Genomic DNA, 22528 nt, shown 5'->3' with positions numbered 1-22528 from the left:
GATTGATTGGCAATCAGACTCTGGTTGGTGGAGATGCTGCTGTGGCAAATGCACCAGTTAGATGATGTCTGACAGTTAACTGCCAAGCTTTGTTTAAACTTAAAGGATTAGCTTCAGCAGTATTTGTATTGGTTATAAACAAATCCTATTAAAAACAACTCAGCCGTCGGAGGAATGGTCACCGGATCTGAAATGTTAACTCTGATTCCTCTCCCTGGATGCTGCCAGACCTGTTCAGCTTTTCCAGCAATTTCTGTTTTTGTTTCTGCTTTGAAGCATCCGCAGGTCTTTCAGTTTTTATTTTGTATCGGATACGTCTGTATTCTGTGTTCTGAAATACAATGTTACACGTTGACTTTTATAGGGAAAAGGGGGTAGTTACTTATGTTTCAGAAAGATTTCTACCAGGGTGTACAATAGTGAGGAAGAAATAGCAATCCAAAATCAGAGAGGCGAGGGCAGACATACATCTGTCTGAAAAAAACATTGACTTAACAACTGTAATCTTATGGGGAAGGAGGATATGTTAAATTGAGGTGTCTATGGATTAAAATAGAAAAACAACCTATTAAGATATTGCTGAATATAATAGTTCAGAGCAATTAAACTGAGATAATAACTCCCACGGTACGTGTTTGTGTGATAGCTTGTGTTATTACTAATCAGAAGCAAGATTTTCCTCGATCCTCACTCAAAAGGACGAGGGGGACCAGGACCCCACACACACACACACACAGAGAGCCAGCAGCCTGTGGGGTTGACAGATATGTCGAAATGCCCACAGGAGGCGCACAACGCGCTTGCGTATTTGTCGGGGAAGTTTGTCCCCGCCGCGGGCCTGTCGGAGCTATCCGCTCACGCGCAGTGATGCCGACGAGAGGCTGAAGGGCCGCCCGCCCGCCCGCCTCGGCTGCGGTAATGGTGGCCGGAGGAGGAAATCATTTCAAAAACAAAAATCACACACGCACGCGTACGCACGAGAGGAGAGGAATCGATTCACTCGGCCCGGGTTCAGCGCGCCTTCCTACACCATGGCCGAGATCCCGGAGACGTTGCGGTGCTTTCGGGAGGAGCACGCCGGGGAGAAGCTGAAGGACGACAACGTGTTGACGGTGACTTCGGTGGAGCAGGTGAGCGAGAACGGGCGGTTGGTGTCGCGTGAGGGTTTGGCTGGGGGTTGGGGGGGGGGGGAGGTGAATGGCAGGCTGGTTTCCGACCCCACTGCACTCTGGGAGTTGTAGTCCCTTCGCCCTACACATAGCGCTCCGTTGATTGGGAAAAGGACTACAATACCTCTAATCCGTATCGCCGGCTCACCCCCTCACCCCACCTCAACAACCTTTAACTGGTGAAGTGCAACAGTTCAGATTTGTCCCTCTGCACACAACTGAATGATTTGCAATTTGTTGTTGAAAAACTATTTGGACTTAGACTGCAATGTCTCGACTCTGTGCGTTTTTTTCCCCTCTCGCTGTCTGCGGGAATCTATTTAATCCAATATCAGAAACATGGTCTCCTTTTGGTTTCTATAAAACTTGCAATTTGTTAAGAGTGCTTTGCACGTGGGTAAAATGATGTTCTGCATTTGGTGGTTCTCCCCCCTCCTGCCAATCAAATTCAGTCACTCTGCGAGATTATTCTTTTCAAAGGGAGGTTGTGATAGTGGAGTAGAAAAACAAAGGTGGAGTAGAAAAGAGAGTCTGTGGGGAATTCTGTGCCCATGGAGCTTGGTAAAGAGAGGCTAGTTATTGAAAAATCTTTTCACCTCACTCAGTTCTTGCTATAAATGTTTGTTCACATGTTTCAATGTCAGAACTCTAGGTATAGATTATTGATATAGACCCATTGGATAACAACTAAATGCAGTGCATCTCTATTTAACAACAAGCGTAAGAAGCTTATGGGCTACTTTGTCGTCATGTGGTTTGCTGCTTGTTTCACCCTTTCCCTCCCGTCACCAGGCTAAACCGCTTCTAAAAATCCCTCTGCCACAACTCAGATTTTAAGTTCTGTCATTTTTCTCCTATCTGAACTCATCTGGAAGATCCACCTCCTGATTCCTTTACTGTGTTTCTATGAACGGTTGACATATATAAATAGAAGTAGTAGGCTTTTTGGCACGTTAACCTGCTTATGGTGAGAGTCATGGAGATATACAGCATGGAAACAGACCCTTCGGTCCAACTCATCCATGCTGACCAGATCTCTTAAATTAATCGAATCCCTTTTGCCAGCATTTGGCTGATATCCTATTTATATACCTATCCAGAAGACTTTTTTAAAGGGTGTAATTGTACCAACCTTCACCACTTCCTCTGGCAGCTTGTTCCATACATGCACCACCCTCAGCATGAAAAAGTTGCCCTTTAGGTCCCTTTTTAAATCGTTTCTTTCTCACCTATGCCCTCTCAATTTGAAGTCCACCCACCCTGGAAAAAAAACTTTTATCTATTTATTGTTCCCATGTCCCTCATGATTTTATAAACCTCTAATAAGGTCACCACTCAGCCTTCAACACTGCAGGGAAAATAGCTCCAGTCTATTTAGCCTCTTCCCTACAGTTCAAACCCTCAAATACTGGCAAGATAGGTATAAATCTGTTCTGAACTCTTTCAAGTTTCACAATATACTTCCTATAGAGGGTTGTTCTGGTTGTGGCCTCAATTCTACACTTCCACTTACCCCAATAACATTTTACTTCCTCGCTGTTCAGTCGTCTATCTCTGTCATAAACATATTTAATGACCTTGCTTCCAGCAATCCTTGGGGAAAAGTTTCAATGACTCAACCCTCAGAAAAAAAAAGTTATCTTCATTTTCATTTTAAATGGCAGATGTTTTATTTCTAAATTACCCCCTACTGTTCCCAAAGCAAGAGGATACATCCTTTTACATTCACCATATAATTTCTCTTCTGGATCTGGGATGTTTCTAAATCTAATTTCAATGGAAACATAGATTATGCTCTTTAACAGTGTAAAATGCCCTGAGGTTCTTCAAGACACCATTGAAAAATAAAATGTCAACAAGCCATATAAGGAGATTTTAGGTTAGATGACTAAACCTTGGTCAGATCAACAGGTTTTAAGGAGTGTTTGGATGGGAAAGTCAGGTTGAGAGATGGTGGGATGTCAGAGGCAGTCTTGCAGAGCTTGGGGCCTAGAGAAGTGAAGATATGGCCAATGGTGCAGCAATTAAATTTGGGGGTGCTCGGTAGACCAAATTAGAGTACAGATTTTTCAGAAGATGTGGGGGGTTCCTGGAAATTATGACTGTATTTGGGATGAGGCTATGAAAAAGAAAGATGATAATTTTGAAATGAATTTGCTAGAGATAGGAACAATTCATGTCAGTGAGCACAGGTGTCATGGTTGAGTGGAATTTGGTATAAGTTAAGACTAATGTCATGATATTGATAAAGATCCTGTGCTAGTTTGCATTCATAATCTGTCTTTCCTTTCTTTATTGCCTGCTTCGTGATTCTTGGTTGCTTTTTAAAGTTTTCCCAATCTTCCTGTTTCCCACTATCTTGGCTACTTTGTAAGCCTGAGCTTTTATTTGGATGACTTACTTTATTTTCTTGGGTACCCAAAACTGGCTCTTCCTACCCTTGTTTTTGACCGGAATATACTTGCCTTGAACACTGTGAAAAATATCTTTGATAGTCCTCCACTGTTCCACGATGTAACTTGTGATCTCAGTCTAATTTAGCCAACTCCTTCCTCATTTCATTATAGTCTCCTTTGTTTAAGCGTAATACCCTGGTTTTAGATGATACTGTTGCACAGGCCATGTGTATCTGAAATTTGATCACACTGTGATTACATTTTCCGAGAGGACCCTTAATGACGTTCATTTTACCTGCCTCATTACACAGGACCAGATCTATGATTGCACAGACTCTTGTAGGTTCGGTAACATGCTGTATAAGAAAGTTATCATGGATGAGTTCTATGAACTCCACTACCAACTTGATTCAGTCAATCAATGTGCATGTTAAAGTCCCCCATGACTACTGCATCAGTTATTTCTTGATTGGTTGCCTGTGCCATCGTAGCATTATTATTGGGTGGCCGATAGACTACTCCCATCAATGATTTCTTCCCCTTACTATTCCCAATCTCCACTTGGCCCATGTCCCTCTAAAATCTTCCTATTCATATAACCACCCTTTTAAATGTTGTAATTGTACTAGCCACCACCACTTCTTTTGGCAGATCATTCCATACACGCACCACCCTCTGCATGAAAAAGTGCCCCATAGATCCCTTTTAAATCTTTCCCCCCTCACCCTCTACCTATGCCCTCAAGTTCTGGACATCCCCATCCAAGAGAAAAGACCTTGTCAATTGACCCTATTCATGCCCCTCATGATTTTTTAAATACACACTGAGGATATTCTTCATGCATTAACCTTCTGCATATAGATATATGCAAGTATTCACATTAGACTGTGTATCACAATAAGTTTGATACTTTTATCTGATACCCACACTAGCATAACTCCAACAGATGGTTACCATCTCCATAATTTCACCCTTGCCTAATCTCACCTGCTGTTGGAACCCTCAGTCATAACTTCATTACCTCTCGACATAGGTCAGCGCAACATTGAGGGCTGAAGGGCCTGTACTGCGCTGTAATGTTCTATGTTCTATAACTATCACATCACTCCTTGATCACTCACTTTGTGATAAAGGCAACAGAATTTTGGGCGACCTCCCAAATCTGTCACCTTTCCCAGAGCTGTATACTTGAATTAATCCAATCTGGCCCTGACACAGCATGAAATGACCCTTATCAATATCATGATATTAGTCTTAACTTATACCAAATTCCACTCAACCATGACACCTGTGCTCACTGACATGAATTGTTCCTATCTCTAGCAAATTCATTTCAAAATTATCATCTTTGTTTTTTTCATAGCCTCATCCCAAATACATTCATAATCTCCAGGATGACATTTGCTGTCTTTCAGTCTGCTGGGACCTGCCCTGAGTCCAGTGAATTTTGATAAATTACCACTCATGCATCTATAACTTCCGTTATTTCTTTCAGCACCCTGGATGTATTCCATCAGGAGCAGGGGACTTATTAACCTTTAGACCCTCAAGTTTTCTCAACACTGCCTTTTTAGTGATAACAACTGAATTGACGTCCTCACCTCCCATCATATGCTTGACATCATTGTTTGGCACGTTAGACACATCTTCCACTGTGAAGACTGACACAAAATAATTATTGATTTCAACTTGGCCATTTCAGCACTACCCAATATTAATTCTTTCTCATCCTGCAAGAGCCCGACATCCACTTTTGCCAGTGTTTTCCGTTCTATATATTTATAAAAACTTTTCTGACCTGTTTTTATAATATAATGGGTGTTCTCTGGTTGGAGATCACTGGTGACTGGGTTGTTGCAGGGATCAGTGTAGGGCCTGCAATTGTTCATGAAATATAAATAATTTGGAAGAGGAGACCGTGTGTCGTGTATCAAAGTTTGCTGATGACACTAAATTGAGTGGAAAGGCAAACTGTGCAGAAGAAGTGGAGGGACTGCTGAGAGATTTAGATAGGTTTAAGTGATTGGTTAAGGCTTTGACAGGCAGAGTAGAGTGTTGGTAAATGTGAAGTTATCCACTTTGGAAGTAAAAATACTAGGTCGGAGTATTATTTAAATGGTGAAAGATTGCAGCATGCTGTTGTGCAGAAGGACATAAGAATACATGAATCGCTAAAAGTTGATTGGCAGCTGCAACAGGTAATCAGGAGGGCAAAAGGAATATTGGCTTTCATTGCTAGCGGGATTGGATTTAACAGTAGGGAGGTTCTGCTGCAATTGTATCAGGTGTTGAGGCTGCACCTGGAGTATTGTGCGCAGTTCTGGTCTTCTTACTTGAGGAAGGATATACTGGCTTCAGAGGTGGTGCAGAGGAGGTTCACCAGGTTGATTCCAGAGTGAGGAAAGGTTGAGCTGCCCGGGACTGTATTCGCTAGGATTTAGAAGAATGAGAGGGGATCTTATAGAAATATATAAAATTAAAAAAGGGATAGATAAGATAGAGGCAGGCAAGTTGTTTCCGCTGGTGGGTGAGACTAGGTCTAGGGGACATGGTGTCAAGATTAGGGAGAGTAGATTTAGGACCGCGATGAGGATGAACTGCTTTTCCCAGAGACAGTGAATCTCTACCCAAGGATGTGGTAGAGGCAGCTTCATTAAATGTATTCAAGACCAAATTTGATGGTATTTTGCATGGTAGGGGAATTAAGGGTTATGGCGATCATGCAGGTAGGAAGTGATATGATGGATCGATCAGCCATGATCTTAAAGAATGGCAGAGCAGGCTCAATGGGCCAAATGGCTTACTACTGTTATTACTATGGTACTATGAAATGGGACTAGATTCATTTAGGATATCAGATCAGTGTGGACGAGTTGGACTGAAGGGTATGTTTTCGTGCTGTACAATTCTGTGAGCCCTTTAGAAGCAACAATGAGCTAATTCTTTTCAGAAAAAGAACAGAGCTAGGTCTGAAATGGGGGTGGGGTGGGTGGAGGCATGAAAATAACTCCTTTAGTATGAAGTTAAAAATCACACAATACCAGGTTATAGTCCAACAGGTTTAATTGGAAGCACACTAGCTTTCGGAGCGACGCTCCTTCATCAGGTGATTGTGATGAAGGAGTGTCGCTTCGAAAGCTAGTGTGCTTCCAATTAAATCTGTTGGACTATAACCTGGTGTTGTGTGATTTTTAACTTTGTACACCCCAGTCCAACACCGGCATCTCTGAATCATGTCCTTTAGTATGTGTTTTGCGATGGTTTTCTTTCCTTTTAAAGACATCTGATTTTCTGACAAAATATTTTAAGGTAGCTATTTGAGAAGCTCTTGCTCATCTTTAATGAGTTTGCTTCTCCTAATTGATCAGGAAAATGGAAGGGTGTGTTGAGCATTGTAGATTATGGCTATAAATTGGCATTTTAATTGTTTTGAAACATTAGGCCTCCTAAATGTAGATGGTCACCAATAAATCCTGGAGGGAATTCAGGAGAAACTTTACCCAAAATGTGGTATGATGCCACACCGTGAGAAAATCAAATCTAGCTAAGCATTTGAGTGTGGAAAGAATAGGAGAATGCGTTGTTTGGGTGAGATGAATAGGAATGAAATGAGGTCCTTGAGGAGTGCCAGTGCAGATAAGGATGAGTTGGAGAAAATGGATTGTTTCTATGTTGTAAATTCTAAGAAACAATGATGGTAATATTTGTGTTATTGGGCCTGAAGAATCGTTATTTGTGGTACCATTTGTACCTCCCTAATTTGTCAGTCTGTAGTCCAGCAACCTGCGTGGCTTGGCACCTGCAGTACTTCTGGTTTTCTGTATTGACATCTCATGGCTGTGCTTCAATCTTTATTCATTATACATCTTTGTTCTTTATCCTAAATCCTGTTTTTGTTGTCTAGTTTGAAAAATCATTGACCCATTAACTGTCTGATTGGTAGAAGTCAAGTTGACGTCCTTGTTCAATTGTAGAATAAAGTATTTGAGCATTGAATGTACTTGACCTTCCAGCAGAGGTTTCGTCCCAATTACATCATAATTACTTCTGAAGATTGTGAAATAAATTTGAGGTCTAATAAGCAATGTTTTTGTAAAATTTTGTTTTATGATGTTCCCGCTGCTCAAATGTAAGTCCCAATCTTTTGGTGTTTTGTATAATTTCTAAAACATTGAGTAATAATCAGTGTATCATACTTTTGGCTTAGCTTGATATTGATTGACCACTGACCATGCTGGATGACATAATTATTACTGGCAATCGCTTGACTTGGTGTCAGATTGAAGTTAGTATTGGGAAGGTGCAACCGAAGGTAGGGGGATTGCTAAACTCTTGCAGGTGACTTTCTTTGAGGTCAGTGAGGAGCTCCTTTTATTGCCACACCACATTAAATATGATCAAGGGTTTAGATGTAGACTTTTTAAAAAAAAATTAAAAGTCAAATCAAAACAAAATTGATGAGAAATGATCATTTTCATCCTGGTTTCGTTGTATAATTGTTCCAGATGCATTATGATTTAAGTTGCCACGTGCAAATGAATTTCTTCTATTATTTTCCAACTGGATACCAACAGTTCATTAGGCTCATCATTGCACAATGCTTATTGCGCATTTATTTTTAATGAACTTGGTATTGCTTTTCAAGAGCATTGCTGATGTTACCATTTTTCTTCATTACTTGGAACCAAACCTAAACTGTAATTTTGACAGACACCTTTCCTTTGTTATTACATTGCTTAATGATAAATGTTCAGTCATGCAATTCAGTCATTGCAATCATGCAATTAAAACTCCTTTAATAAAATTAACTGCTGTAATTATTTTGAAAGGATTAAGTGTGAACGGCTAGGTACAGTTGTGCTTTCAAATATGAGTTTAAATGGCAGAAGGCTTACAATTAATTTATACATTGAGGCTATTGAGCCAAAATAGTAATTTAAAAAGATATAAAAATATTGCCAAAACAAAAAGAGTGGCTTACTTGCCACTGGCAAATTTTGAACCATCAGGTTGCTTAGCTGTGAAGTTACTTTGACACTTGGCATAAACTGGTGCCAGTCCATAGTTACACAAACTATCTGAGGAAATATTGAAGTCCAGTGGACTGCAAGTCCAACTAAATATTGTGAAGATTGAAGCCATTGTTTTCTCTCCCTAGTCATAAGATCCATCCCTCTTCCTGGCAGCTGCCTGAGATTGTACCAGACTGTTGCAACCTTGATGTCACATTGACCCAGAGACAAGTTTCTGACTATCTCTGTGTTGAGGCTAAAATGATCTCATTCCACTGTCTTAACATTGCTTTTGACTCTGCCCTCACCTCATCATATCTACTGGTGAAAGCCTCATTCTGTTGCCCCTAGACTTGACAAATTTGAATACACTCCTGGCTGACCTCTTAATCTTCGATACCTCAATAATTTTAAGGTTATCTAAAACATGACTGTGTCTGAACTCTCCAAGTCCATCCACCCATCAAGTCCCATTCAGCAAATACTTGCTGACTTGTAGTGACTGCTGGTTAAGCAACTGTTTGATTTTTAAGGCTACTCTTGTTTGCAGATTCCTTCATTGCCTCATCTATCACAACTTGTACAATGTCCTCCAGTCTCACTCTACATTGCTCCCATTGACACCTCTTGTGCACTTCTGGTTTTAAACCCAAACGTTGGCAGTCATCTGCTGAATCCCTTTCTATACCTCTTGCTTCCTGTAAGACCCTCTTTAAAACTTACCTGATTGTCTGTTTCAATGTTTGCTTACATGGCTCTATCAAATTTTGATTGATAAACTCCTGTGAAATGATTGGGATGTTAAAAATGCTGGATAAATAGCATTTGTTGTGTTAAGTAACATATAATCGTGAAATAATAACATCAGCCTCCGTGTAAGAAAAATCTAAATAATAAAACAAATGACAGATTGAGGGGAAGCCCGGAATTGATATCAAAAATGATGAACTGAAGTATAAAGTGAGAGAGACAAAAAAATAAGCACACCTGAGAAGTGAACTATTTAATAAATAAGTATGATCTTCTGCATCGTTGGCACTAAACCGCACCATTGAGGAAGATTGCTGAGTGAGCTTTTTTAGCCAAGATGGTCCTGGAGAGGACAGTGGATGTACATATAAAGAGTACGACTGCCTACCTCAACTCTTTTGTGTCACCAACAATAGGATCATTTGTCCTAACAATTCATTAAATGCAGCACAACATACATTGGAAAGAGAAACAATAATTTTTTTGTCTCTTTTTTTTGTCTCTCTCACTTTATACTTCAGTTCATCATTTTTGATATCAATTCCGGGCTTCCCCTCAATCTGTCATTTGTTTTATTATTTAGATTTTTCTTACACGGAGGCCGATGTTATTATTTCACGATTATATGTCACTTAACACAACAAATTCTATTTATCCAATATTTTATTTTTGTTCTGAAGTTACCTCTATTGGCTGCTTGGAGAAAATAAACAGTGTATTAGCTTCAAGGTGACCGAGAAACCGCAGTTTAGCAAGTTCTTCTGTTTTCAGGGACTTTTGAGGGGGTAGTATACCCAAGTATTTCGCTGGCCATTAAAGCAACTTTCTGATGGATCCAGAGTTTATGACTACTTGCATATTGACCAGGTGAAAGAAAAAGCATTGTTGTTTGAAATATTGTTAATAGGATTGTATTTGTTTTGTGTTGTTTACTGCTATGTAATTGATCTGTTTCCAATTATACTCAATTATTTCTATGTTTTTACTTGGAATACATTTGTCTTGGTGTAGGCACTGGGATATTTAAGCAAAGAGGCAAAGCTTTGTTGTGGTTGTTTTGGAAAAGCTGCAAGCAAATTGACTAGCTTTGTTTGATTGCCTTGCATATAAATATTGAGAAGCTTGTAACAGCTTATCGACTTATCAGCATAAAGAAATAGGAGTGACTTTATTAGCTTCTCCTATATTTCTAATGTCCTTTCCACAAAAGCAGAAATAAATGCTGTTTTATTTTTTTGTGATGTATCACTTATGTGGCAATATCAGTTAAAAACAGGTGGCAAGAAAAGGATCTTCCTCAGTAGTTAGGTATGTGATTGCATGAAGCCAATAATCATAGAAACCCTGCAGTACAGAAAGAGGCCATTCAGCTCACTGAGTCTCCACCAGACCCTCCGAAGAGCATTTCACCCATACCCACCTTTACCTCACCCCATTCTTGTAACCGTGCATGAAACTTTTGCCATGGCTAGCCCACCTAACCTGTACACTATGGAACAATTTAGCATGGACATTCCACCTAAAGTGCACATCTTTGGATTGTGGGAGGAAACCAAAGCATCTGGAAGAAACCCATACAGGCAGAGTGAGAATGTGCAAACTCCACGCAGTCAGACAGTTGTCCAAGGCTGGAATCAACCCGACTCCCTGGCGCTATGAGGCAGCAATGCTAACCACTGAGCCGCTGTGCCGCCCTATAATTGCTGTTGACAAAGAAAGTACTGTTATTAGAACATTATGGTCATGAATGCTAAAAGGAAACAACAGGCCATTCAGATTTCACAAAATAATTGAGTTGGAGTCAAATGTAAAAAAATGTTTAATACAATAATGAACTGTGTGCCCTCTGCACCAACAGGTGACCTTCAATATGTTTTGTAAATATAGCAGTTAGACATTATTTGCTGATTTTTTTTTGTACTGAGGCACATTTTGAACCACTTGTCTTTATTTGAATGTTATTCTAATGTCTCTAAAGTCCTCATGGTAAAACTTATTGTGGAATGTGCAATGTCTATGCGTACAACCTATGACCTGATGCTTTCTGGTGTTGAGAAATTGATATCCCCAGTTATTTATTACCCTAATACTTAAATAGTTTTGTGATCTAGTTTTCATGAATGATAACAAAACAATTGATTCATGACTTTGAAATGTTTTGTTGGTTGTGCATGGCAAATATCCATCTTCATTTCAATATTTATATTTTCCTTGATGATGAAAACTGTTAGCACAGAAACTAGCCAAATGAGCTAGCACTTTAACTGTTGGAGCTTTGTAATGTCAAGGAGAAAACCTAGAAGGAGCTAAAAATAAGTCAAAAGTTGAAATTTGATTGCATTTAATTGAAAGTGAGCACAATCAGGTTGCTGACAGATTAGATCTGGCACAGATATTTACACTGAACAATAAGAGACACAATACCATGATTTCTTTTGAGACTAGAGTCCATATATGATTTTTTAAAATGTATCTTTAGTATTAACTTAGCAAAGAATGTGATAAAGACACCCATGTCACTGATAATGTAATTGTCTTTTCTATGTATTGGCCATGACATTCAGTCAAACATTTAGATGAGATTGACTAGCATTCAGGAGATTGAAGTGAAGTAAATACTGTTTCCATAAGTATGTACTGTACTTGTGAGCCTTAAAACTACTCATTGATCAAAATTAAAGTGTTAACCTAATGGTTTCCTACTAAATATTGGTGTTGTCAAAACTTCATGAAACTTGTGAATATTCAGCTTTCTTAAAAATGTTGATCTTACTGCTAAAATAATAGAGGTGCAAGGAATAGTTCCCCAAGTCTTGGAGATTTTAAAGCTCCAACCCTCGCTGCAGTGTCATGTTTCTCAATGAGCAGAAACTATTATTTTTCTGATTACTGTGCAAACCACCTCCAAACTTCAGTATCCACTTTGGAATGAGAAACTAGATAGATGTAACAGCGCTTCACAGACACTGGTATCCCATCACCCTTTATTTACACACGAACAGTCCTTGACTTTAGTACTGCCTCTTTAGAGTTCTGAGTAGCGGTATCTCTGGCACTTCCCTTTTTATCTGTCATAACAGCCCCATTCAGGGAGCTTGTATTCTGAGGTCCAGTTAGCTGGCGTTGTTACAATCACTACATCCCTTCCCCTCTGAGTTTGAGGACATTGGCCAATCCTTTCTCTTGGAAGAAGCTTCCTGGGCATTTAAGTACCAGGTCAGGTTCCTCAGACTTGGTGTCCACTACGGGCAGCATGTAATACACAAGAGCTTGTCTCTTGTGCCAGGAAGGTCTCAGTAGAACTTCACTCTTCTTCTGGTGGCAAAGGCGTCGACACAGCTACATCCATTATGCCCATCGCCTGTTTTTGAGATCTCATCAATGCTTGATGGAGAAGGTTATTCCACAGGATTCAGCAGCTTTTCTGACTGTTCAGAGAGTGGAAGGCACATTTTGCTTTATTTGCCTATTTATGGCTTTCATATTGTCCACGTGCTTGTTCAGGGCCATCATACTGACCTGAACTATGTATGGCTGTGTTCCTGACCTTGTATCGGTCATGTCAGGCCGTTCTGTGATTTCTTACACCAAATTTCGACCCCACCCCTCCGTATCTCGCTCAGCAGAGCCTTGTGTCTGACATTATTGTCCTGATGCCATTTCACCCTATCCCAGGTCTTTGAAAATCAGACTTAACTATCCCAGTAGTTACATGTGGGTGGTCTTATTGCCAAATAAGAACCACAACATCTTCGTATCTAGCGAGGCTGTAGGCTGTTTCTTCATGCAAGCCTTCAAGGTTTGGTATGCTCTTTCTGCTGGGCCACTGAATGATGGATGGTATGGAGCTGTCCTTATGTTGAATCCAGTGTAACTTGAGGAAATACCCAAATTCCCTTCTGGTAAAATCAAAAAAGAGAAAATGCTGGAAAATCTCAGCAAATCTGGCAGCATCTGTAAAGGAGAGAAAAGAGCTGACGTTTCGAGTCTAACTGACCCTTTGTCAAATCGGCTCTTAACATCAGCTGTTTTCTCTCCTTACAGATGCTGCCAGACTTGATGAGATTCTCCAGCATTTTCTCGTTTTTGGTTTCAGATTCCAGCATCCGCAGTAATTTGCTTTTATCCCTTCTGCTAAAGTATGGCCCATTAACTTTGACTAACACTCTGGTTCTGGTGTACAGATAATCTTCATGCAGATTTCAGTTGTCTGCTGAAAACTGTGCAGGCTAATGATACCCCAAATGGCAGTCTCGTATATTGGAACAAGCTCTTATGGATATTTAATTATAGCATACTTTTGGGAATCCTTGTCTAAACGCGCTTGCAAGTAAGCATGGTTCATGAAGCTTTGTGAAGGACAGCACCCCTCCCAAACCAGCTTTGTGTGTAAATCCTCTCTTTGAGGGAGTGGGTACTTATCCAGCTGTGAAACATAGTTTGCCATTTGTTTAAAATCCCCACAAAGAGGAACTGATCCATTGGGCTTCAAAATTGGCATGACCAGTGCTGCCCATTCTGCAAGTTGGACTGGTTTGATGATTCCTTTACTTTCCAGCCTTCTGATTTATGCCTCTACATTTGCCTGTAAGGTAAATGGCACTGAGCGGAATCGTGGAATTCTTTCCTGATCAACATGCAAGGTGGTCTTTGCTCCTCTGATAGTCCCTAGACCTTCTTGGAAGACTTACAGTATTTAGGATTTTACTTGGGCAGCCGTTTTCTAATTGCAAAATGTTGTGCCAGTTGAATCTCTTGCAACCATTTTCATACCATCAAGCTTGGGTCTGAGCCTTTTCCTATAATCACTGGTAACTGAGCCAGTTGTGTTTATAAGGGATCGGAACCAAAGTTGGACTCTTAATCTGTAAAGGTTTCCAAATATAGGTTCTCAATCTAGCTGAAGTCTTGAAAAAGTTTAAGGAGTCCAGAGTGAGTTCTGTTTGAAAACTGGTTCTGCAGTCACTGAAATAGTCACGCACGCATCGACTTCCATTAGAACTGGATGACCATTTAATCAGATAGAGTCATAGAGATGTACAGCATGGAAACAGACTCTTCGGTCCAACCCGTCCATGCCGACCAGATATCCCAACCCAATCTCGTCCTACCTGCCAGCACCCAGCCCATATCCCCCCCAAACCCTTCCTATTCATATACTCATGTAAATGCCTCTTAAATGTTGCAATTGTACCAGCCTCCACCACATCTTCTGGCAGCTCATTCCATATACATACCACCCTCTGCGTGAAAAAGTTGCCCCTTAGGTCTCTTTTTATATCTTTCCCTTCTCACCCTAAACCTCTGCCCACTAGTTCTAGACTCCCGACCCCATGGAAAAGACATTGTCTATTTATCTTATCCATGCCCCTCATAATTTTCTAAACCTCTATAAGGTCACCCCTCAGCCTCCGATGCTCCAGGGAAAACAGCCCCAGCCTGTTCTGCTGCTCCCTGTAGCTCAGATCCTCCAACCCTGGCAACTTGATTTGGATGTTGCTGAGCAATTTAACTATTGTTGGTGAACATTTTAGGATATGATCTCTCCTGGATACCAGCCTATGAGTTATCTTACTCCAATTTGGGTCCAGTAGAACTCTTCGGCTGTCTTGAGTCCGCACACTGGCAGCAACTACAGTGGCTTACCAGGCAGGATCCTGAAGAAAATTTTGACTGTTTGGCCAAGAGTTGATTTTGTTTTGGGGTTTTGCTGTGGACCAACCTAGAATCCCTCTGATAAGGATATGTCCCGACTGAGGCCATACAATTGCCTTCACTCAAAAGATTTTCCTCAAGCTAAGTTAGACTGGCAAGAATGTCCACTTCTACCGGAATACCCTGGAACTCTTACGCTCTAGTTACCACATTTTCCAATGATAAAGCTAATCATAATGCCTGTTTAAAGTCCTGTTGGGCTTCAACTAGTGGGGTTTTATGCGTAGTTATATCATTAATCCCACATATCAAGTAGATTCTAGCATCTTTAAGGGTTAAACCAAAATCACAAGCTTCTGCCAGTCATCTTAACCTAGTCAAAAATCCCAATATGATTTCCCCAGGTTCTTGAATTGTCGAGTAAAACCAATAGCGTCTTAGATTTAGAGAAGGCTTGGGGGTTGTAATATTCCTTGACAATGTCTGTCAATTTTTGAAAGGTTTTAGTATCTGGTGCCACAGGGAAAGTTAGACTGTTAATAACAGAAAAAGCTGTGGCTCCACAGACTGTCAGGAGAATTACTTGTTGCTTTCCATCTGCCATATGTTGCCCAAAAAAATAACTGATGTGTTCCACGCAGTGGGCCCAATCCTTGACAATGGGGTCAAACAAGTCAAGCTCCCCAAGCAAAGACATGTAAGAAATACCCCAATTCAAAGATTACTGTTGCGAGGGAGTTTCTTTAGGACTGTGCTTTATGCTTGTCACTACTGAAATAACTGATCCTTCAGCCTCTGGAGTTATCTGAAGAAAATACTCCCTGCCCATCTCATTCGGATAATCGAGGTTTTCTTTATTTACCAAAGAACCGTCCTTGACTTTATTACTACCTCTTCAGAGTAAGCTCTGAGTGACAGTATCTCTGACAGTCCCCTAATCAGGGAACTCATATTCTGAGGTCCAGCTGGCTAACCTCGTTACAATCACTACAATGTATATGTAAGCAGACTTGCACATATAAAGATACACACGGATAAACACATGAACACACAAGTACTTATTTAATTGGACACCTACATGGGCTGCACACCCTCATAATACACCCACAATAGCTATTGTACACAGAGATATTTGAACTCACACACTTTATACAAATGATACAGATGTAAACACAAACAGAACATGCCCGCATAAATATAACAAACATATGCTGACACTGACAACGATAAACTATCACTCAGCTGTGTTAACCTTTCTGTAGGTTTTGACACAATTGGTCAAGCCATCCTTCTCTAAAATGTCTTTGCTATCAAGTCAATTGGTTGGGACTACGCTTACCTTGCTCTATTCAAAGATGGTGACCTCAAGCCATCTGTGATTGAACAATATTACATTGTTCTACAAACTACTTCTGTGGTTATGAATTTTCCTACTGAAGAATACGAACATTCATAACATTTCAATAAAGCGAAGAACTACAGATGCTGAAATAAAGATAAAGAGAAACTCAGCAGATCTGGCCACATTGCGGAAAGAAAACAGTTAACATTTTGAGTGCAGTTCTGAAGAAGGATCTCTGGACTCAAAGCATCTGACAGCTGCTGCCAGACTTGTTGAGTTCTTTCAGCCGTTTTTGCTTTTGTTTGTATCACATTTTGATTAGCCATAAACCCTCCATAACTGAAATGAGATGCTTCCAGGAAAGTAAAATTGCACTGCTGAAGCAAACTGCAAACAAGGACAAGCAATAACAGATTTTGACTTATTATGCATTTCTTGGTATTTGTACAATGGACCTATTGATACCAACCAATCCCAGTTGAACTAGTTAACTTCTAAGGCAGAATTTATTTAAAATATACTGCCATGCATTATGGTCTTATTTTAAAAGTCTGGTCGATCATAATTGTCAACCGCGCTTGCTGCCCATCCTCCTTATACTGCATCTATAACTTCAGAATACAGGTAAATGTTGGAATATTATGCATGCATACTTGATGCTCCACCTAGTGGTAATATTGTCCACAAACACAACATTTATCCAATCGTAAGCAGAGAATCTCCTGCATTGGCATCTCCTCTTCTTCTGCCCCATTTCAGTTGGCACCATAGTGTCCATTACAGAACTATACTTGGACTGCTACTTCTGATCTGCATGCTGCTGCTTATCATCCACATATCAACTGAACATTGCTACATATATGATGGCAATGCCTCCTTCGACTTGTCCATTTTTCTGCATTCATGCAGTTCTGGATGTGCAGACTTTTTTTCCAATTAAATATTGAAGACTGAGCCAATTATTTTATTCTCTGCTGTCTCACAAGTGACACCATCCATCGACCTGGCAACTGTCTGATGCTAAATCAGACTGTTCGCAATACCACTCGTATTTGAACCTGAAATGAACTGTGAACTACATATGTACACCTATTTCCACCTCGAAAGCACTGCCTGATTCCACACTTGCCCCAGCTCTTTTGGCAAAATCTTTTATAGTTTCCTTTGTTAACTTAAATTCCTTTTGAATGGTTAGATCTTTTGGACAGCCTTCCACATTCTGCGCTCCTTAAATATGAGTTCATCCAAACTTTCTTGCCTGTCTTCTAACTCAAACCAAGTTCCATTCACTCTCCATCCCTCTATTTGCTGACCTAAATTGGATATTCATTCAGCAACATCTTGATTTTAAAATGTTCGTCCTTGTTTTGAAATCACGCCATAATCTCACTCATCCTCACTTCTGTCCCTAAACCTCTGTGATACTCTCATGTCTTTAAATTTAGTCACTTGAAGAGCCCTGTTTTTAAACACTTCAGCATCAGAACTTGAACTTTCCATGGAATTTCCTCCCTGAACCCCACTACCTCTCTCTATCTTCTTTTCCTCCTTTGTAAAGTCACATCTAATGTTGGACAGTTGCAACCATAAACTGCTTGGGTATTGTCTGCAATTGAACAACACTTGCTAAATTAATCCTGAGTGAATGAAGAATTACACCAATAACCAGTCTCGGATTGTCAGTCAGACTCATGGTGTGGTACATGTGCACTTACTGAAAGCTACGTATGTTACTACAAAGGTTTTGTTCCTTGCAGTGAGAAAGAACATGTTCACGCACTGCACTTCTGAACCAACAAAATTGGTGACAACCATACTGTGGCTTATTTCTCAGGGCAATTCCTTGATTAACCAGAGCCAACTTATTTGGAAGTACAGTAATACGTAACCCCTGGTCACTGGGAACATGGGTTTGAATCCAAACATGGTAGAAGGTGAAGTTTAAGTGGAAAAAACTGGGATTTAAAAAAAAACTAGTCTGATTTTAACCACTGTTGACTATTGTAAAAACACATCTAATTTACTTATATCCTTTAGGGAAGGAAATCTGTCATCCTTACCTTGTTTGGCCTACATGTCACTCCAGAACCTACAGTAATGTGGTTGACTCTTGATGTATGTTGAGTAATTAGAGACACCCAGATGCCATGAATGAAAATCTGCATGGGTAAAATTTAAACAGATCTTGGCAATCTCTTTACCGACATAGTCCACACATTAATTAATCAGCCCTCTCTGTTCGTAGTCAGAATAATGTTTTCCATTTGGTATTTCTTGCAAATTGTCCTGATCAGCTGAGGTAAAAAAGCTTCAATAAATCATGCCTCTTTTCTAATGATATTATGGCTCTGTACTGCTAATGACAATATTAATGACAAAATGCAACTTTTTACTCATTTGCTTAGATGAATTTTGGTTCAAAGTTTATTTCTTGCTAAATAGTTTAAGACACAAAACAATCTAGTTTTAAAAGATTTTCCTTCAGAAGATATGTTCAACTCGATTACAATACTTCTGAAATTCAGACTGGCACATTCAAAATTGTTCTCTGTTTATACATACAGAAATCCTTCAAAATACAATAGTTTCTTTTTATACTTAGTATGTAAAAAATAAAGTCACCGTAAGACTGCGCTCACATTAGAGATTTAACCTGAGGGTCACCACTCTCAGGGGAGAGGTTGAGAAAGAGAGTCCTTCATGGTAACCTCAGTCAGTGTGGGAATTGAACCCATGCTGTTAGTATTACTCTGTGTCACAAACCAGTGCAGCCAAACATACTTATGTCAAAAGTCATAGAATCATAGAATGGTCACAGCATAGAATAATGTGTTTTGGTTCAGCATGTCAATATCACCTCTCTGCTAGATGCCCTGAGCTAGAATCACTTCCCCTGCTATTTCCTCATAGCCCTTTTTTTTCGAGATAAAATGTTTTCCTTTTGAGAGCCATTGTTGAATTTACATTCACCATGTTCTCAGGCAATGCATTCAAGATTGTGACTGCAACTTGCATAAAACATTTTTTATTCTCTTGCTGCCTCTGTTTCTTTCCTTATTCACCCTAACTTGATGCCTTTTAGTCTGCACCTTTCTGCTAATGGGTATTATTTTATCCTATCGGCTCTGTCCAGAAGCTAATCATCTTCTCTCACCCTTTTCTCTAAGGAGAACAATATCAGCTTTTCTGATCTATCCATGTATCCGAAGTCCCTCATCCTTGAAGCCATTCTCAGTCAATCTTTTTCACATCCTTCTTAATACATATTCCTAAAATGTAGTGTCTATATGGGCAAAACAGTGTTTTGTGAAGGTTCGCTATAACCACCTTGGTCTAGTACTCTTTATGCCTTTATTTATATCGCTCCAGGATCTTTTATTCCTTATTAACCACTTTCTCAACCTACCCTCCGACCTTCCTGGATTTGTATTTAGATACCCTCTAGCCCAACTGCTCCTGTGCCCTTTTAGAATTGTATTCTTCATTGGTTCTCCTCATTCTTTCTTCCACAATGTACCATTTCACACAACAAATGAAATTTAATGTTGAGATATGTGTCTTTGAATCCACCAGTCTATATTTATATCCAGGCAAAGTGAAGAGCGTTATCAGATATGGTGTGCCAGACAGCCCACATTCTAATCATTGGGCATGTAATTTTTGTATGTGCCATTGCAGCAGTGAAGAAGAATCCTCATTATTCAAAGGACCTGGGCTGCATTTTTTTCTTTTGAGGTTTTTCAGCTTATACATTGAGCCTCACTTAAAAAAAATCGCAAATTTTCTTCTTGTCAGAGGAGACAAATTACTAATTGTCTTCGAGGAATTGAACCTATGGCCTATCTTATTAAATAATTAGAATGATTGATTAATAATAATTAGAATGCTGCCTTTGGAAAATTGTTTTCTTAAGAAGTTATGGTGTTACTGCCTGAACCAATGGTGACACTCCTCACATACACTCGATCATAAGTGATAACTAATCTTGGGGAAATTTCTGAAGGTTTTGGTGAAGTTTAGTAGACTAGTTTTTCTTAGATAAAACCCTGTTCTGAAATTACCATTAAATGTCATGTCTGATTGGGCAGAGGTTATTTAATGCACTTCAATGCACTTGGCATGGCAGCTTTGAGAAATGCTTATGAGCAACCCAGGTATCCGTAACGAGAGTGGAATCTTTAAGTGGGATTCAAAAGTGTAAATTATTTCCTGAGTAAACTCACCCCTCATCCTGTTTTTCTGAAAAGGTGGTGAGATAGAGGGACATTGATATTCGGTTGTTAAAAATGATTCTACTTTCCATGAATACAATATTAATCTTAATAAAATGCAAAAATGTACTTTTTCTGTTTCCATGTAACAGAAAACAGTAGAACTGAATGTGGAAGAGGCATACAAAGCATTCAGAATTGATCGGAGCACGCTACAGTAAGTACATGAATCAAAACCATAAAAACTCTAATTGCTCAATATAATCATGAGGCGGTCTGCGTATATTCACTGGATTAAACTGAGAAGCAAAACCATAGTCGCTTGAATTCTTCAGAGAATATCTTTCAGAGAACCTTGTATCAAATGTATCCTTTGATTTTGCTTTTGATGCAGAATGAAACATTGCATTTTGTGTGGCGTCAGTTGGCTCAAATGGCATAACACTAATTGTGAGCATCATCATTTTGGCTTCAAATTTGTTTTGGATGGTTCCTCTCTATTTCATGTCAAACTACCTGTTAGTAATTCTCATGCATTAATTCTCCCCCAAGTGTAGACGTTGTAGTGCATTGAAAATTGATGTAAATAACTAATAGTAGTGCATCAAACATTTCTCAAATAATATGTCACGGTCATTGCAATTTCCCTTGGCTTACCTCTTGGCCTGGAGGTAGAAGTTCCATGATTTGAAATTTGTTTTGAAATCAAATTTGATTGTGTGATCACTGAATGTGTTAAGGTTGTGAAATATTCAAGTGAGAACTGTGCTATATCTTTCACATAGATGTGTGTCAAAACTACTTAAAACTCTGCTTTAAATAGTTTAGTTTCATTACTGGAGGGTAAGCCATAGAAAACAGTTCTTAATAAGACTCTTTTTGCTAGATTTTCTCAATTCATCTTACATGAGCTATTACTGTGTATATAATGTTCATGAAAGCATTCTTTCAAAATTGATGCTTCACGGCTACACGCACCAACGTGAATTAAGAATCCCATTCATTGCAGCTGGTCAGTGAACATTGTGAATGTAAACTTAAGCTTCTGTATAATTTCCTCTGTAGATAATGTGCTGGCATTTAGGCTCATCTTGGTTGCCATTCTCTGCTCTGTCTGCAGTATGTACATGTCATTTTGAAACTCGAGGCTCAGAATGGCACATGCTCCTCCAATCATAATCTAAGAGCTGGACGTTATCTCTTCAGATTAATGCTCGACTCTTATGGCAGTTTATCCCCATATTTTATTTGCAGTTTTAGTTGATCTCCATGATTGCATTAAAATTGGCAGTTGTCGTTTCATACAGCCCCCTTTAAATTGGCTTTCTGATGGTTATGAATCCTTCACCTCTTTCTCTTAATATCCAGTACTTGCATTTGTGAGAATCCAATTTGCATTATGGTCCAGCTTTGGTTCAGTGCTAACTACATGGCTCAGTTTGTCAATGCTTCAAGCTCAACACCAGCACATACATTCTAAACAAATTTGGCTAATGGTTTCTGCAGTACCTTTATCCAGAATGTTAATGTGGCTGGTAAAAGCAACAATCCTAATGTCTATCCCTGCAGGACACTACTGTTTAAAAATTCTTCATCCAATACCACCATCAATGGTAACAATCCTGTGGCCAAAGCAGCATACCTAATTCCTTATTGACCACAAGACCTGGTTTTCAATCTATTGAACTCTCTGCTTAAAAGTGATCCCATTGTGCCACACTGTCAGTATCATACCTCAACCTTCTCAAAGAAAATTGAACTGATTGATAAACTTGACCACTTTTCCCTAGAAACCATGTTGAGAGTCACTAACAGCTCCTTCTTGTTTGAAAGAACATTAAATGCTCCCTTGCTTCCAATGCCTTTCCTCAAACATTACAAACAATGGAAACACAGTGGGCTGTCTTCAAGATGCACAACAAACTTTTTTTAGAGCTTTTGTTTTGCATGACTCATCTACACACTGAAATATTAATAAACAATTACCTAAAAC

The 22528-nt window shown here is 39.5% G+C and overlaps 1 protein-coding gene across 1 annotated transcript in view; it reads left to right on the top strand.

Annotated features, from left to right (window-relative positions):
* The first annotated feature begins 833 nt into the window (after positions 1-833).
* Positions 834-22528, top strand: part of fntb (farnesyltransferase, CAAX box, subunit beta) — an 86235-nt gene continuing 64540 nt past the window's right edge. Inside the window, exons 1-2 of the mRNA XM_072569148.1 lie at positions 834-1130; positions 20688-20752. Coding sequence (XP_072425249.1) covers positions 1032-1130; positions 20688-20752 — 164 coding nt within the window. The 5' untranslated portion in view covers positions 834-1031. The remainder of the gene's footprint in view (positions 1131-20687; positions 20753-22528) is intronic.

The sequence above is a fragment of the Chiloscyllium punctatum genome, chromosome 4 (genome assembly GCF_047496795.1).
Source record: "Chiloscyllium punctatum isolate Juve2018m chromosome 4, sChiPun1.3, whole genome shotgun sequence".
NCBI lineage: Eukaryota > Metazoa > Chordata > Chondrichthyes > Orectolobiformes > Hemiscylliidae > Chiloscyllium > Chiloscyllium punctatum.
Note: the sequence above shows the minus strand (reverse complement) of the source record. Positions and strands in the feature narration are given on the sequence as shown.